At 37.4% G+C, this 16842-nt stretch overlaps 1 protein-coding gene across 1 annotated transcript in view; it reads right to left on the bottom strand.

The window, feature by feature from the left end:
• UBE2U (ubiquitin conjugating enzyme E2 U) overlaps positions 1-13310 on the bottom strand; it is a 41675-nt gene extending 28365 nt beyond the window's left edge. Inside the window, exons 1-4 of the mRNA XM_004369016.2 lie at positions 13245-13310; positions 10905-10986; positions 9603-9695; positions 1478-1575 (exon numbers count right to left, since the gene is read on the bottom strand). Coding sequence (XP_004369073.1) covers positions 1478-1575; positions 9603-9695; positions 10905-10986; positions 13245-13310 — 339 coding nt within the window. The remainder of the gene's footprint in view (positions 1-1477; positions 1576-9602; positions 9696-10904; positions 10987-13244) is intronic.
• Between the last annotated feature and the right edge of the window lie 3532 nt (positions 13311-16842).

The raw sequence follows: 16842 nt of genomic DNA, 5'->3' as shown, positions 1-16842 counted from the left end.
TGTTTCCCTATTTTCAGTGTTTTAGCTTTGATTTATTTTTGTGACTTCCCTATCTGGGTTGATATCTGGTTGCTCTGTCCTATGTTCTAGTCTTGAGTTGTTATCTGATGTTATTGATTTTCTAACTGGAGAATTCCCTTTAGTATTTCTTGTAATTTTCATTTGGTTTTTGCAAATTCCCTAAACTCCTGTTTATCTGGAAATGCCCTAATTTCGCCATCATATTTGAGTGACAGTTTTGCTGGATACATAATTCTTGGTCCAGCCTCACCCATAGATTTAGGATTTTCCAGCCTCTACAACCATGTGAGCCATTTCCTTGATATAAATCTCTCTCTCTCTCTCTCTCTATATATATATATATGCTTTACTGGTTTCACTTCTTTAGAGAACACAGGATAAGACACTATTCTTGTGGAAGACCCTAGTTTATGTGGAATAGACAGGAATATGACTCATCTGCATATCACACTACTTCCTTTAAGTCTTTGTTCAAATATCTCCTTCCCTGAATAAGACCTGTCACAGGTAGATGCTCAATACATATTTGTTCAGTATATAAATAAATTGAATGTTAAATCTTTAAAGAAGATTAAATTTTACTCAGTATGCTCAGATGACTAACCAGAAAAATTAGTATTAGTTTATTTTCAATAATAAGAAATGAGAGAAATGGAATTTGTATAATTTTAGGTGATTGATAAAATTCAATTAAGCCAGAATACTTTATTCTCAAACTATTCAAGGTAATTAAAATTTAATATTTTATCTTTGGACATTATTAATAAATAGGCCCATGGGTAAAATACTGCTAAGCTGGATGTTAGTTGTCAAAGTGAGTGCCACTGAAATAATTTATTCTAGTTCAGATGAGAAAGAAGGCTCTTTGAGGGTCAGGAGTAACACAACAATGAGGTATACTTCAAAGGACAGTGGTCCCAGTGGGTAAAGGAGGCATTCTGGAAATAGGCATCTACTTGAGGGGAGAAAATGTCCTTGGTTTAAATGCTCACTGGGTTTGATATGAAAATTTATAAGCTAGTACTGTCAAAAACAAAGGATGAAGCTGAACATTTGAAGTTGTTGTCACTTTTCACCTATTTAAGGAAGAAAAAGTCCATGAATGAAGAAAGATCTAAAAGACCTCTTCAATATTAAGCAGTGGAGTTAGGAGCTGAAAGAAAACCTAGGACTATATTTCTAGAATTAAAACTATCCAGACAATTATTTTCTTCTTTTATAAAATATATATCTTCAGTTGTGAAGAGCCTTAACTATCAATTTCACTTTTAAATAATTGTCTTTATAATTCAAGTTCTATCTCATAGTCTTGATGTAGAAAGAAAGTTGCTGATTTAAATAAGCTTGCTCTAATCATTTAAACATTAACATATGTTTGTGCATTTTATTCATTACAGTTTGAATAATTGGAGTAATTAAAAGTATTAACGAGAACATTATACTAATCTGCTCTTACCTGAAGGGTAAGTAAGATGCTGCTCAGTTTATAGCTTGTATTCCACTGATCAGGGTCATCCAAAAACTCTATACAGGGCCGACCAGTATCTTTGTCTACTGTATTAAAATAAAATATTAACATTGATACGTATAATTATGATTTAAAACTTACAAACATCAAATTATCATAGGCAAAATTAGAAAGCAAATGACAAACCAGAAAAATTATTTACAACAAATATGAAAGACAGAAAGTTAATACAGTGTCAAATACACATAGATTTGAACCCTGGCTCCCCCACCAATTGATGGTGAGCAATTAACTTTACCTCTTTAGGTCTCAGTTTCATAATATGTGAAATGGAGATAATGATAAAAGTACCTAGCATATAGTTCACTGTAAAGAATCAATAAAAGAATGTGCCTAGCATATACTGAATCCTCAAAAAAAGATAGCTATTATTAGCAATAATATTATTAATGTGTAAATAATTTTACAAATGAATAATAAAAACACTTAAACTCCAGTAGAAAACCCTTGCAATAAAAAGAACCAAGAAGAAATTTTTGAAAAAGAGAAGCAAAAAGAGTGGTCTTTGGTTTACTATATCATATGGCATTTGTGTGAGAGTTCCAAAATTGAGGCACCTGACATTTGTCAGATTGATCCCCTGAGGACTAAGCCTCGATTCCATCTTAGCTTTTGCTTATTTCCCTTGCAACCATCAAACCCTTAGTTAGACTTAAATACATAACAAAGGATTTCCCCTACAACCATCAAATCCTTAGATGAACTTAAGTATGTAACAAAGGAAATGTTTTTTCTCTGTGGTTAAACTATGGAAAGAATGTTCCTAAGGGAGGGCATTGACACAAGACCCTTATTAGGGATCCCCTCAGCAACCCTCAGGAAATGTTTTAAGATAATTATCTTGTGACCACCCTGTAAACCCCCCCTTAGTCATGTATTTAAACTAACCAATCCAAATAGCCCACGTTCATGTTTCCAACCAATCACTGTAGTGAGCCCACATTTGTGTTTCCAACCAACCACTGTAAAGTCCCTGCTTCAAGTTGTCCTGCGTCCTGCTTACCTAATCTTGCAACTTCCAATCAGAATGTTGTATAAATATGTCTAACTATGCCTCTGTGACTCCACTATTTTGGAGCATTTAGTTTCACTTTGTGAGATAAGACATGTCTTTGGTTCAAACTGTCTTGAACCTTCAATAAATCTCCTTGCTTTTATTTTTAACAGAGTACACATTCTCACTCATTGATGCACTGTAAAATGACAATAATTATAACAGTGTGGTGTGCCACAAGATTAGACAGACAGAACAATATAATAAAAGAATTTAGAAACAAATCCTTGTATGCATTAAAATTATTATTATATGTTAAAAGTGAAATTATGAATCAGTAGTGAAAAAAACGATTATCAATAAATGGTACAAAAAAGTGTTACACAAACTACTCATTGTCTTCCAGTAACTACTCTCTTGCTTCCCTCTGTAATAAGAAACACTACCTCCTTCTTGCCACCAGTTTTCGCTGAACACGTGGTTGTCCTGGCTGTTTTTCTCAGTCTCTCCTCTAGCTAGATGTGGCCGTACGACCAAGTTTTAATAATGGAATACAAGCAGAAGTGGAGCGTGCAATTTTGGATCATGGTTTCTTAAGAAAGCTGTTTTGCCTGCCTCACTCTCTTTCTTCCCCTTCCCATGGGCTGAAAATGGTGACAAACAGTAAATGCCTTACATCCAGAAATGGAAGCCACATGTTAAGGATGGCAGAACTTCTCTGCCAGCCCCGGTTTATTATATTAGATTGGAAGGATATGAAGAACTTGGCCTATCCCCTAACACAGTTAATTAACTAATTCAGTATTTGGGAAAAAAAAGGAATTAAATATGAAAAATAAAACTAGAATGACTAGAAGAAAATTAAAATGACTATTTTATTTTGGTGAAGGATCATTAAAGCTAAAGACAATTGAAGAAATCTCAAAGGACAAGACTGTCTTAGTTATCTAGTGCTGCTATAACAGAAATACCACAAGTTGGTGGCTTTAACAATAGAAATTTATTTTCTCACAGTTTAGGAGGCTAGAAGTCCGAATTCAGGGTGCTGGCTGTAGAGGAAGGAAGTTTGTCTCTGTCAGCTCTGAGGGAAAATCCTTGTCTCTTTCCAGCTTTTCAGCTTCTATTCCTTGGTTCTGCTGTGATCATATGGCATGTATCTTCCCCTCTGTTTGTCCCGCTTGCTTGCTTAATCTGATCTTTAATATGTCAAAAGAGATTGACCTAAGACACACCCTACACTAATACTGCCTCATTAACATAACAGAGAAACCCTGTGCCCAAATAGTATTATAACACAGGTATAAGCGTTAGGATTTACAACATATATTTTTGGGAAACACAATTCAATCATAAGAAAGAAGAATGGACCTGACTATATACAAAATTTTAAATCGCAGACAAAAAGAAAATGTAAACAAAATTTAAAAACTGATGACAAACTAGGGGAAATATTTGCAGCATCTAAGACAATGTGATAACATTGTTAATATGTCAGACAAGTCCCCAAATTGGAAATACAACCAATAAAAATATGGAAAAAATATTTAACTCGCAAGTATTCAAAGAAATGCTTATACAAATAATAGCATGCTTTTTTTTTTTTAAATTGGTAAAAATTTATCCAAAATTTCAATGCCCAGAATTGTAGTGTTAAAATGAGTACTTTATTTATACTTTCTGGTGGGAGTGTAAATAATATCACTGAAAGGCAATTTGGCTTTATGTATCCTAAGACTTAGAACTATACATAACTATCTTTTGGAGTTTGAGGGCTAATAAATAATACCCCTTTCTGTCTCTCCCAAATTCATATATAATTTAATAGACCAAAGTGTCCAAAGATGGAAGTAAAAACATCAGCTATACGGTATGTAAGACTGATATGGAGAACGCATTTATTTCAATCAAGCTCCACAAAAGTTCCCCTAATTTAAACTTAACTCCCAAGCTGCAGGCCTGATCCCGAAATTTCCTGCCAAGAAACAGAGACTGCACCTATTCCAAGGTCAGGTGGGTTGGAAAGATAGTGTACTGAGAATGTGCTAAATTCCAAGCTCAATTCCCTCTTCGATCTCCCTGAGCATATAAGTCACCTCTCCTTGGGAGGAGGGTGTGAGGGAGAAAAGAACAATCACAAGTTTTCCCATATTTTTCCCTCCTAGAGAGGGGAACTATGACTTATCCTTGACTAAACCTGTTGCCATCAAGTCGATTCCAACTCAAAGCAACCTACATTAAAAAGACAGGAAAGAAAGAAAAGACCAAAATGGATGTCAGAAGAGACTCTGAAACTTGTTCTTGAACATCGAGTAGCTAAAGCAAAAGGAAGAAATGATGAAGTAAAAGAATTGAACAGAAGATTTCAAAGGGCAGCTTGAGAAGACAAAGTAAAGTACTATAATGACATATGTAAAGACCTGGAGACAGAAAACCAAAAGGGAAGAACACGTTCGGCATTTCTCAAGCTGGAAGAACTGAAGAAAAAATTCAAGCCTCGAGTTGCAATAGTGAAGGATTCTATGGGGGAAAATACTAAACGATGCAGAAAGTATCAAAAGAAGATGGAAGGAATACACAGTCACTATACCGAAAAGAATTGGTCAACGTTCAACCATTTCAGGAGGTAGCATATGATCAAGAACCGATGGTACTGAAGGAGAAGTCCAAGGTGCACTGAAGGCACTGACGAAAAACAAGGCTCCAGGAATCAGTGGAATACCAGTTGAGATGTTTCAACAAATGGATGCAGCACTGGAAGTACTCACTTGTCTATGCCAAGAAATTTGGAAGATAGCTGCCTGGCCAACCAACTGGAAGAGATCCATATTTATGTCTATTCCCAAGAAAGGTAACCCAACAGAATGTAGAAATTATCAAACAATATCATTAATATCACAAGCAAGTAAAATTTTACTAAAGAGCATTCAAAAGCGGCTGCAGCAGTATATCAATGGGGAACTGTCAGAAATTTAGGCCAGATTCAGAAGAGGATGTGGAACCAGGGATATCACTGCTGATGTCAGATAGCTCCTGGCTGAAAGCAGAGAATACCAGAAAGATGTTTACCTGTGTTTTATTGACTACGCAAAGCATCCGACTGTGTGGATCATAACAAATTATGGATAATATTGGGAAGAACAGGAATTCCAGAGTACTTACTTGTGCTCATGAGGAACCCGTACACAGATCAAGAGGCAGTCGTTCGAACAGAACAAGGGGATACTGTGTGGTTTAAAGTTAGGAAAGGTGTGCATCAGGGTTGTATCCTTTCACCATACCTATTCAATCTGTATGCTGATCAAATAATCTGAGAAGCTGGACTATATGAAGAAGAACGTGGCATCTGGGTTGGAGGAAGACTCGTTAACAACCTGTGATATGCAGATGATGCAGCCTTGCTTGCTGAAAGTGAAGAGGACTTGAAGCACTTACTGATGAAGATCAAAGATCACAGCCTTCAGTATGGATTACACCTCAACATAAGGAAAGCAAAAATTCTCACAACTGGACCAATAAGCAACATCATGATAAACAGAGAAAAGATTGAAGGTGTCAAGGATTTCATTTACTTGGATCCACAATCAACACCCATGGAAGCCGCAGTCAAGAAATCAAAAGACGTGTTGCATTGGGCAAATCTGCTGCAAAAGACCTCTTTAAAGTGTTGAAAAGCAAAGACGTCACCTTGAAGACTCAGGTGCACCTGATCCAAGCCATGGTTTTTTCAATTGCCTCATATGTATGTGAAAGCTGGACAAGGAATAAGGAAGATGGAAGAAGAATTGACGCCTTTGAATTGTGGTGTTTGTGAAGAAAATTGAATATACCATAGACTGCCAAAAGAACGAACAAATCTGTTTGGAAGTATAGCCAAAATGCTCATTGCAAGCAAGGATGGTGAGACGTCTCACATACTTTTGACATGTTATCAGGAGGGATCAGTCTTTGGCGACAGGCATCATGGCTGGTAATGTAGAGGGTCAGTGAAAAAAAGGAAGACCCTCAACAAGATGGATTGACACAATAGCTGCAACAATGGGTTCAAGCAAAACAAGGATTGTGAGGATGGCGCAGGACCGGGCAGTGTTTCTTTCTGTTGTACATAAGATCACTATGAGTCAGAACCTACTGGATGGCACCTAACAACAACAAAGAGGGGAAAGGAGCCCTGGTGGCACAGTGCTTAAGCACTCAGCTGCTAAACGGAAGGCTGGCAGTTCGAATCCATCAGCCACTCCACGGGACAAAAATGTAGCAGTCTGTGTCCTTAAAGATTACAGCCTTGGAAACCCTACGAGGCAGTTTTACTCTGTCCTATAGGGTCGCTATAGGTCCAAGGCAACAAGATTTGATTAAAGAGGAAAAATTCCCTCTACTCTTACGGAAATGGGAAGGCGAGGACTGGGGGATTCATAAGCCTCCTACCATATTTAATCCAGTAATTCCACTCCTAAATATCTATTTTAAGCAAATAGCAGCACATATAGACAACAAAAGTTTTATTATAAATTTCAGTGTATCCTTTTAAAATATATTTCAATTACAGAAGTAATAATGTGCTTGGGAAAAATTAGAATTACATGAAAGAAAATATGAATATTCCCCTGCCTACTAATGGCCACTCTTCAAAGTTATTAATGGTTTGGTCTATTCAAGTGCTTTTTTCATTTAACAGTAAGTTGTAAACATATTTCCATATATACACACCCATTCAAAAAATATTGGAGCACTGCCAGGCAGTGAAGATTCTAGAGATGTAGCAATGACCAAAAGTCTAGCCCTCATAAATCTTCCTTATTCTGGTTATAAGTATTACATATGGCTGTAGGATATTTCACTTAAAAATTACTATATTAATGAACATTGAGGTTTTCTTCCATTTTTCTCTATTGCCAACATTGCTCTTGGGAATAAATATCTTTAAATATATCATATTGTTGCACACTTGTGTTAGTCTACAGAATAGCTTTATAAGCATGGTATTACAGGGATTTAGGGCTATATTAATTTTCAGTCTGACTGGACACTGTCAAATTGCTTCCACAAAAAGTCACACTAAGGTCTTTATTATGTCAGAGGACCCATGTCTGTCCCCTCTACTAAAATGGTATGTTATTATCTTTTAACATTTTGTAAACATATATAATGAATAACAATATTTATATTGGTTTTAATTTGCATTTATTGTCTTACTAGTGAGGCTTAACATCTTTTTATATTTATTTTTATATTATGTTTCTTCTATCAAATGTTTGTTGATAGACTTTATCCATTTTTTTATTGCCTTATGTTCTTTTTCTTATTCATTCACAAGTGCTATTTATATGTTACAGATACTCTGTTTTGTGCATTGCAAATATTTTCCCTCCGTTTGTGAAAGTCATTGTCTTTATCTTTGTTTACCATGCCTTTGGCTGTAGGGATAATGCTTCGGGACTTAGTCTTCAACAATGGATTCCTAAATATGATACCAAAAGCACAAGTAACAAAAGACGAAATAGATAAACGGGATCACATCAAAATTTGAAACTTCTGTACATCAAAGGACTTTATCAACAAAGTGAAGAGACAACCTACAGACTGGGATAACATTTTGGGAAATATTTATCTGATAAGCATTTATATCCAGAACATATAAAGAACTCATACAACTTAGCAAGGAAATGACAAACAACCCAATAAAAAAAATGGGCAAAGGATCTGAACAGGTATTTCACCAAGGAGGATATATAAATGCCCAACAAGCACATGAAAAGATGCTCAATGTCATTAGCCATTAGGGAGATGCAAATCAAAACCACAACGATACCACTTTATTTCCACTAGGATGGCTAAGATTAGAGAAAGAAAATAACAAATGTTGGTGAGGATGCAGAGAAATTGGAACCCTCATCTATTGCTGGTGGGAATGCAGAACAGTACAGCCATTGTGGAAAAGAGTTTGACAGTTCCTTAAGAAGTTAAACATAGAGTTACCATATGACCCAGCAATTCCACTCTTAGGTATATATCCAAGAGACTTGAAAGTAGCGATACCAGCAGACAGATGTACACTAGTGTTCATTGCAGCACTATTCACAATAGCCCAAAGGTGGAAACAACCCAAATACCCATCAACGGATAAACAACATGGATAAAGAAAATGTGGTATATACATACAATGGAATATTACTCTACCATAAACAGAAATGAAATCCCGATATATGCCACAACATGGATGAACCTTGAAAACATTATGCTGAGTAAAATAAGTCAATCACAAAAGGACACATATTGTATGATCTCACTAATATGAAGTACCCAAAACAGGCAAATATATGGAGATCAGAGTTTAGCAGTGGTTACCAGGAGTGGGAGGGAGAGGAAGTAAGGGGAAATTATTGTTTAGAAAGCACTGAGTTTTTGTTTATGGTGATGGAAAATGTGGCTAAGGATACTGGTGATGATAGTACATGATTGATGTAATTGATCTCACTGGATTGTTTAAGTGAAAAATGTTGAATTGGCAAATGTGTTATCTATATTTTTACAACAATAAAAAAATAAAATAAAAGTTTATGTAGTTATACATGTCATGCTTTTCGCACGGTTTCTGGGTTTGATAGTACTTAGGCCTTCCTCACAAGCCCACAAGAAAGTCTATCAGATTTTCTTCTTTTTTTAAAGAATTTAAAATTTTTAAATTTTTGATCCATCAGGAATTCACTTTGTCTTTAACTTAAAGTAGCAATTTAACTTTTTTCTAAAAGATTAATTTGTCAAATGCATCATTTTTATAATAATAAAAAATTGGACACAACCTAAATTTTGAAAAATAGGGAAATGGTTACATTTATCATTCAGTCATTAAAAATGATCTTTGGAAGAATGTTTAATAATGCAGGAAAAGACCTGGTGATTGTTAATGTCTTCTGCCTTTTCATATTTTCCACAATGATCATGCATACTTTTATAATCATAACAAAGCTGTTAAAAAGGAACATGGCTATTAAACACTAATAAATAACAAGAATAATAGGGACACTGGCACTGATGATAAAATTTTCATTTGATCCTTACCATTTGGATGAAAAGGAATTGTTCTAAATTTGACATCTGGGGGAAGCAAATTGTATTCCGATGTAAAATTTATTGACAGTTGGAAAAATAATCCTATGACATAGAAATAAACATTTTTACTAAAGTGTCATTTTGTACTTGATTAACACTATACTCTCTCCCCACAGCTTCCCCACAGTCCTTAGAGTTTTATTTTTAAGTAAATTGGATCACACTCTTTCCTATTTAAAGAACTTTGTTGACTTTTAAGAGTCCTGGTGACATAGTGGTTAAGAGCTACAGCTGCTAACAAAAATGTCAGCAGTTCCAACCCACCAGCCGCTCCTTGGAAACCCTATGGGGCAGTTCCACTCTGTCCTATAGGGCCACTATGAGGCAGTTTGGTTGACTTTTAAAAAGGACACATAGACCACTCTGCATAGTATAATAAACTCTTCACAACCTAATCCCACTACATTTTCTGCCTGTTTCCCACCAGTCCCTTCTACCGACTACCTCAGTCCCTCTATACTCAATCCCCCTGATACTCCTTCCATTGTATATCTCATATTGACTGAACTCACCATTTCCAAAACCTGCTGTACCTTTCTTGTCTGCCAGCCTTTTGCCATGCTGTTTATTCTGCCTGAATTTCCTTCCTCTCCTTTGGAACCTGGCAAAATCTTACTCATTCTTCAGGACTCAAGTCAAATGTAACCTCTTTGGGAAGCCACTCCTGATTTGTTTAGGCAAATTAATTAATCACTCCCTTCTCAGCATTCTGTTCATACTTTGTAATAGCATGTATTGTATTTTATTGCAATTATCAGCTTATAGGTCTGTCTACCCTACCTCACTCAAGGAATCAGTTTTGTTAATCTATGATTGAAAGATTAAAAGTTTATAGTGGTCCAGTATATCTGAAAATTTGATTTATGGAAATTTGGGGGGAACAATAAGATTTTGAAACTGATAGGAATTTTAATCGCTATTCTCTGATTTCATGGAAGATTGTTGAAAGCTAGTATCATTTTATGTTTTATTATGCTTACTTCTTAAAAATGTAGTCATATTAAGATTTAGGATAAAGGAAAATTCCAACCCCAAATTTCCATCTATGTTTACAAATGACAAAAAATAAAGAAGCGTATAGTGAAAAAATAACATGTGAATACTGTTAGCATTCTAGGGAATGCAATCTTATACATATAAAGAAAAATTCTAGAGAATTTATATAATGCAACTTTATTATACATATAAAGAAGATATGCTAATAATGGCATAAAGCTTTTTAAAAAGGAAGTTTGTTTTGAAACCACAAACCATGCCAAACTGAATACTGTAGACCTTCAATTTCAGCTTCCCATTGCATCATATCTTCACTTACAGGAAACGCAATAATACCCTTAAATTAAAAATAAATAAATAAAAGCAGATAGAAAAAGATTATGTATTTATTGAAGTTTGGAAAATCAGATACTAGGTTACATTGAATTCCAAAAGCTCTAAATTTTCTTTTCCTGATTGATTTATGTATTTTTGACCTGGGGAGGTATTATTTATTTCCTTATTACATAGAACTTAAGGTGGCTTCTAGGAAACACATGTATTAGTAAATGAAAAATCAATCATAAACATGGAAATCACAAGTGGACTAGAAGTCAAGATTGGGCCATGTGGCTTATATAGTGTTTACGTAAGTTTACAACCAGTTTAAGATCAAATTAGAAGAGAAGGAAATAGTTGGAAAGCTTACATTTCTTTGAATATTTTTTAAAGCTATATGAATGCTATATGGAAGACATGAAGCAAGAAAATTCCCATTAAGAAAAAACACAAATGGAAATTACATTTATATATAAAAATAAAATTTTTCCTACATTTGACATATTGCCCCAGTGAGAGGGACAAGAAAATATTTCATAGAAAGGGTTATGATTATGCTAAGGAGTATCAATAAATATTTCTGAGCAACCATATAATTATTAAGTATGCTAAGTGCTAGTGTGGGTGACATTATAATATATCTCTATTATCTACATTATCTATATTTACATATCACTTCAGCCTTCATGGAATTCTCTTTCACCAGAGAACCAGGAAGTTCAGATTCAGCAGAAACAATATCAAATGTTAGATTCATATGCCTCTGGGATGCTTGTTGTTGGACTCAATAACTGTCCCTAATGTCTCCAGCGGTGGTGCAGTGGTTAAGAGCTTGGCTGTTAACCAAAAGGTCAGCAGTTCCAACCCACCAGCCTTTCCTTGGAAACCCTATGGGGCAGTTCTACTGTGTCCTGCTGGGTCACTATGGGTCGGAATTGACTCGACAGCACATAACAACAACATCTCCAGTGAAGGCATTATTTTATAGGAAGATTGGAAACAGAACAATGCCACTGAACTACACCCGAAGCAATGGTTGGTAGCACTCTATACCTTCCTCCTATGTACTGCTTTCTTCTAGTCTTTTTCTTAAACACATCCTCTCCCCCTGACCCCTCTTCTGTTTATGTTTTTTTTTTTCCTTCATACTTTATGTGCTAAATCAGCCTGCAGTACCCAGGGACATTGGTAACCTCATTGGTGACATTCGGGGCATAGACTATTGCCTTCCTTACTGTTAATCTAGACGAAGGGTTTTGAAGCCAGAAAACCCTGAAATGGAATCCTGGGGCCAAGTTTTTATTGAACTTTTGTGAGGCTTAGGTTTCTGGTAGTTAAAATAAAACAGACTATTTATTTTATTGTATTGTAATTAGTGAGTGCAACCCTGCACCTACTAAATCAAAAACCAACCAACCAACCTGTTGTCAGTGGAGTCCATTCCAACGCATAGTGACCCTATAGGACAGAGAAGAACTGGCCCATAGGGTTTCCAAGGAGCAGCTGGTGGATTAACTACTGACCTTTTAGTTAGCAGCCTGAGCTCTTAATCACTGTGCCATCAGGGCTCTACTAGTCACTTAATACCTGGTAAACCCTGATATTACATGCTTACATTCACATAAAGGAGCCCTGGTGGCGCAGTGGTTAAAGTTTATGACTGTTCAAACTCACCCACAGCTCTGAGGGAGAAAGATGTGGCAGTCTGCTTCCGTAATGATTTACGGCCTTGGATATCCTATTGGTCAGTCTACTCTGTCCTATAGGGTCGCTATGAGTCAGAATGATTCACTGGCAGTGGGTTTTGGTTTGGGTATGTTCACATAAATTACCCAGCACGATGTGTTGTGTGGAAACCCTGGTGGCACAGTGGTTAAGAGCTACATCTGCTACCCAAAAGGTCAGCAGTTCAAATCTACCAGTGGCTCCTGGGAAGCCCTAGAAGTCAGCTGTACTCTGTCCTACGGAATCACTATGAGTTGGAATGGACTTGCTGGCAATGGGTTTTTGGTTATGTGCTCTGTATTGGTAACCATTATTATGATGATGAAATAACATTATTAAATAATTAAATATAATCAATATACTAGAATTATACATGAATATAGTATTATGAAATTATTACTGTGAAATAGATTATTATAGTGACATATATTCGTTAAATAACAATACTGTAGTGGCAAATTCAGATTAACTAAATTATGCCTTACAGGCTGAACACCAGTAAAACTGCTTTTTAAAAATTATTATCCCATCCCTCCTGTCCTCAGTACTCACCTTATAATTGTTCTCCATTAACTCCTGGAAGTCTCTTTCTAGCAAGAGGTAAGCTCTGCAGTGCATGATAAGGCAGTAGAAGGTCTGGTACTTGTCCCCAGACTCTTTACGTTTACTTTGGGGCAGCTGTCTGAAGTTATGGGTCACCCTCCCACACTTAGTTAACTGACTAAAGTTACTTGCTTTCCAGAGCCTCAGAACGGTGTGTCCCCCAAGATAAGGTGCTTCTAAGTTTGGGATATAACAGTGAGTTTCTTTTCTCTTCGGAATCCTCTAAACGGGGAGAACTTGGTAAGTGCCAAGAAGGAAAACTTCGGCACTTTTTCGTCCGCAGCTTGTCACCGCAGCGCCAGCCACTGCAAACTTGGGTGAACAGTTGGGACAACCTCGTGTGAGGATCGTTGATGCGTGAATTGAGAAGTAAATGGGCGTGAACGGTGTTAAGAGTGAGGCGGCCGAAGAATAATCTCTTCGCTTCACAGGTATAAAAGCATGTTTGCTTAGCTGAAGGAAGCAAACCGGTTGCCAAGCAACAGGCCCCTGTGGGAAAGCGGAGAGAAAGAGGTGGGAGTTTGGCCGCCTGTCGTCAAATCAGCGACAGGGGGCAGGCTTCTGGCTACCTCTTCAGCCAATCCTCCAACGGTTTCACTTTGAAAGGCCAATGAGATCCGTTGTCAAGGAGACACCGCCCCCACTCAGTCCTACAGTTTTGACTGCAGATTATAACCCTACTTGTGTAGAGGGTTGGGGTTGAAGTCCCAGGATCCAATGTGTAAGTCACAGAAGCTGCGCCTTCACCTGAAGTCCCTCTCCTTGTTTGAATATCAGGGACTATCAGATAATAAGCGACTAGTAGGTGCAGGACTTCGCTTATTAATAACAGTATCGTAATTTAAATGGCGAATTGCTGTGCAAAGTGCGTTCACATACTTCCTGATATCCTTGAATCCTACAGTTATTCTGGGATAGTGCTGCAAAACAGGGAACGACTTAATATTTCTTATTCCCATGTCTTGTCGCAGAGGTTTTGCACAGACTGGTTCCCTCTACTGGGAAATTATAGCATTCCTTCCTCCTTCTCTCCCGCCCCCCACTGCAGCTTTTCACTCGTATTTCACTCCTTATGCGATCCCCTAAAACTGGATTGTTGTTGTTGTTAGGTGCCGTGGATTCATAGCGACCCCATGTGACAGAGTAGAACTGCCCCATAGGGTTTTCTACCGCTGTAATCTTTAGGGGATCAGACTGCCAGATCTTTTCTCCCGTAGAGACGCTGGGTGGGTTGGAACAGTCAACTTTTTGGTTAGCAGCAGAGCACTTAACTGTTGCGCCACTAGGGCTTTAGTACTTTAGTGAAATGAAAATGTAATTGGTAGATTGTTATATGATCCCACAAATCTGTATCACCAGCCTTGACCACTCGTCAGGACTTTAGTATATCCAATTGCCTGGCTCTTCCTCAGACTTTTGGAGCTCGAGATGTCCAAAAGTAGACTGATTGCCTTTCCTCCCAACCTGATTTCTGTCCTAAAATTTCACCCTGTTTCTCAAGCTGGAAACCCAAAGTTAGCTCTGGCGCCTTTTCTTACTCATGACTCACCATCATTCACTCACCAAGAGTGCTACTTTTATTGTCTCTTCTCCAGCCTTACCGCTAATGCCCAAGTTCACAACTTTGTCATCTCTTGTCTGAAATACAAACTGTATAAATACACTCCCTGCCTCCAGACTTGTCTGTCATAAAATTTCACAGTAATGTATTTAGAAGAAGCCTGGGTGGTGCAACTGGTTTTCATTAGGGTGCTAGCCTATAGGTTGGTGGTTCAAACTCACCCAGGAGCTCTGCAGAAGAAAGGCCTGGTGAACTGCTTCTGTGAAGATTACAGGCAAAAAAATTCATGGAGCAGTTCTCTGCTGTAACACATGAGGTCGCCATGAGTCTGGGCTGACTTGATGGCAACTAACAACAACAATATATTTAAAACAGTATGTGGTCATGTAATTCTCTGCCTAAAATACTTCAAGGGATCCCCTTCACCACCCCTATCTCCATCATTAATGTTTTAAATGTGTAGTAAGTACTTGGATTGACTTCTAGAGGTGTGGTTGGGGTGGCAGAAATTGTGTGCAACTTTGTATGTGTCTATATATCTACGTGTATCTGTGGGTCTATGTAGTGCATATGGACAATTTTTTTTTGGAGAAACGAGGCCATAGCATTTATTGTGATGTAGGAAGCTTAAAAAAAACCACCCACTACAGAGTTGAATAAGGATCCCTGGTGGCACAACAATTAAGCACTCAGCTGCTAACTGAAAGGTTGGTGGTTCAAAGCCACCCAGCAGCTCCATGGGAAAAAGACCTAGTGATCTGCTCTGGTAAAGATTTACAGCCTAGGAAACTCTATGGGGAATTCTACTCTGTCCTATAGGGTCCCTACGAGTCAGAATCGACTAGAAAGCACTCAACAACAACAACAGAGTTGAATCCATGCTTCTTAACATGGCGATGTAAAACCTTCCATAATATTGTTCATATCTACCCCTTTCTTTACTGATGCCCACTCTGCTTCATACTTGAGGTATCAGCAGCATTGAACTGCTTATTCTTTTCCTGTATGCACCATCTTGCCTAGATCCAAGACATCTTCTTTACTGGATTTTCTTCCTCTTCTTCTTTACCTGGCTAACCAACTCTTGTTGTTGTTGTTAGGTGCCATCAAGTTAGTTCCAACCCATAGCAACCCTATGGACAACAGAGTGAAACACTGTCTAGTCCTGTGCCATCCTCACAATCATCGTTATGCTTGAACCCATTGTTGCAGCCACTGTGTCAGTCCATCTTGTTAAGAGTCTTCCCCTTTTTTGCTGACACTCTACCAAGCATGATGTCCTTCTCCAGGGACTGATCCCTCCTGATAACACGTCCAAAGTATGTGAGATGTAGTCTCACCATCTTTGCTTCTAAGGAACATTCTGGCTGTACTTATTCCAAGACAGATTTGTTCATTCTTTTGACAGTCTGGTATATTCAATATTCTTCACCAACACCATAATTCAAAGGCATCAATTCTTATTCAGTCTTACTTATTCATTGTCCAGCTTTCACATGCATATGAAAGGACTGAAAATATCATGGCTTGGGTCAGGAGCACCTTAGTCTTCAAGGTGACATCTTTGCTTTTCAACACTTTAAAGAGGTCTTTTGCAGCAGATTTGACCAATACAATGCGTCTTTTGATTTCTTGACTGCTGCTTCCATGGGTGTTGATTGTGATCCAAGTAAAATGAAATCCTTGACAACTTCAATCTTTCTCCATTTATCATGATGTTGCTTATTGGTCCAGTTGTGAGGATTTTTGTTTTCTTTAGGTAGAGGTGTAATCCATACTGAAGGCTATGGTCTTTGATGTTCCTCAGTAAGTGCTTCAAGTCCTCTTCACTTTCAGCAGGCAAGGTTGTGTCATCCGCGTTTCACAAGTTGTTAATGAGTCTTCCTCCAATCTTGATGCCATATTCTTCTTCATATAGTTCAGCTTCTCAGATTATTTGCTCAGAATACAGACTGAGTAGGTATGGGGAAAGGATACAATGCTGAT

Source organism: Trichechus manatus, unplaced genomic scaffold (genome assembly GCF_000243295.1).
Source record: "Trichechus manatus latirostris isolate Lorelei unplaced genomic scaffold, TriManLat1.0 scaffold00003, whole genome shotgun sequence".
NCBI lineage: Eukaryota > Metazoa > Chordata > Mammalia > Sirenia > Trichechidae > Trichechus > Trichechus manatus.
This window is presented reverse-complemented; position numbering and strand designations above follow the sequence as displayed.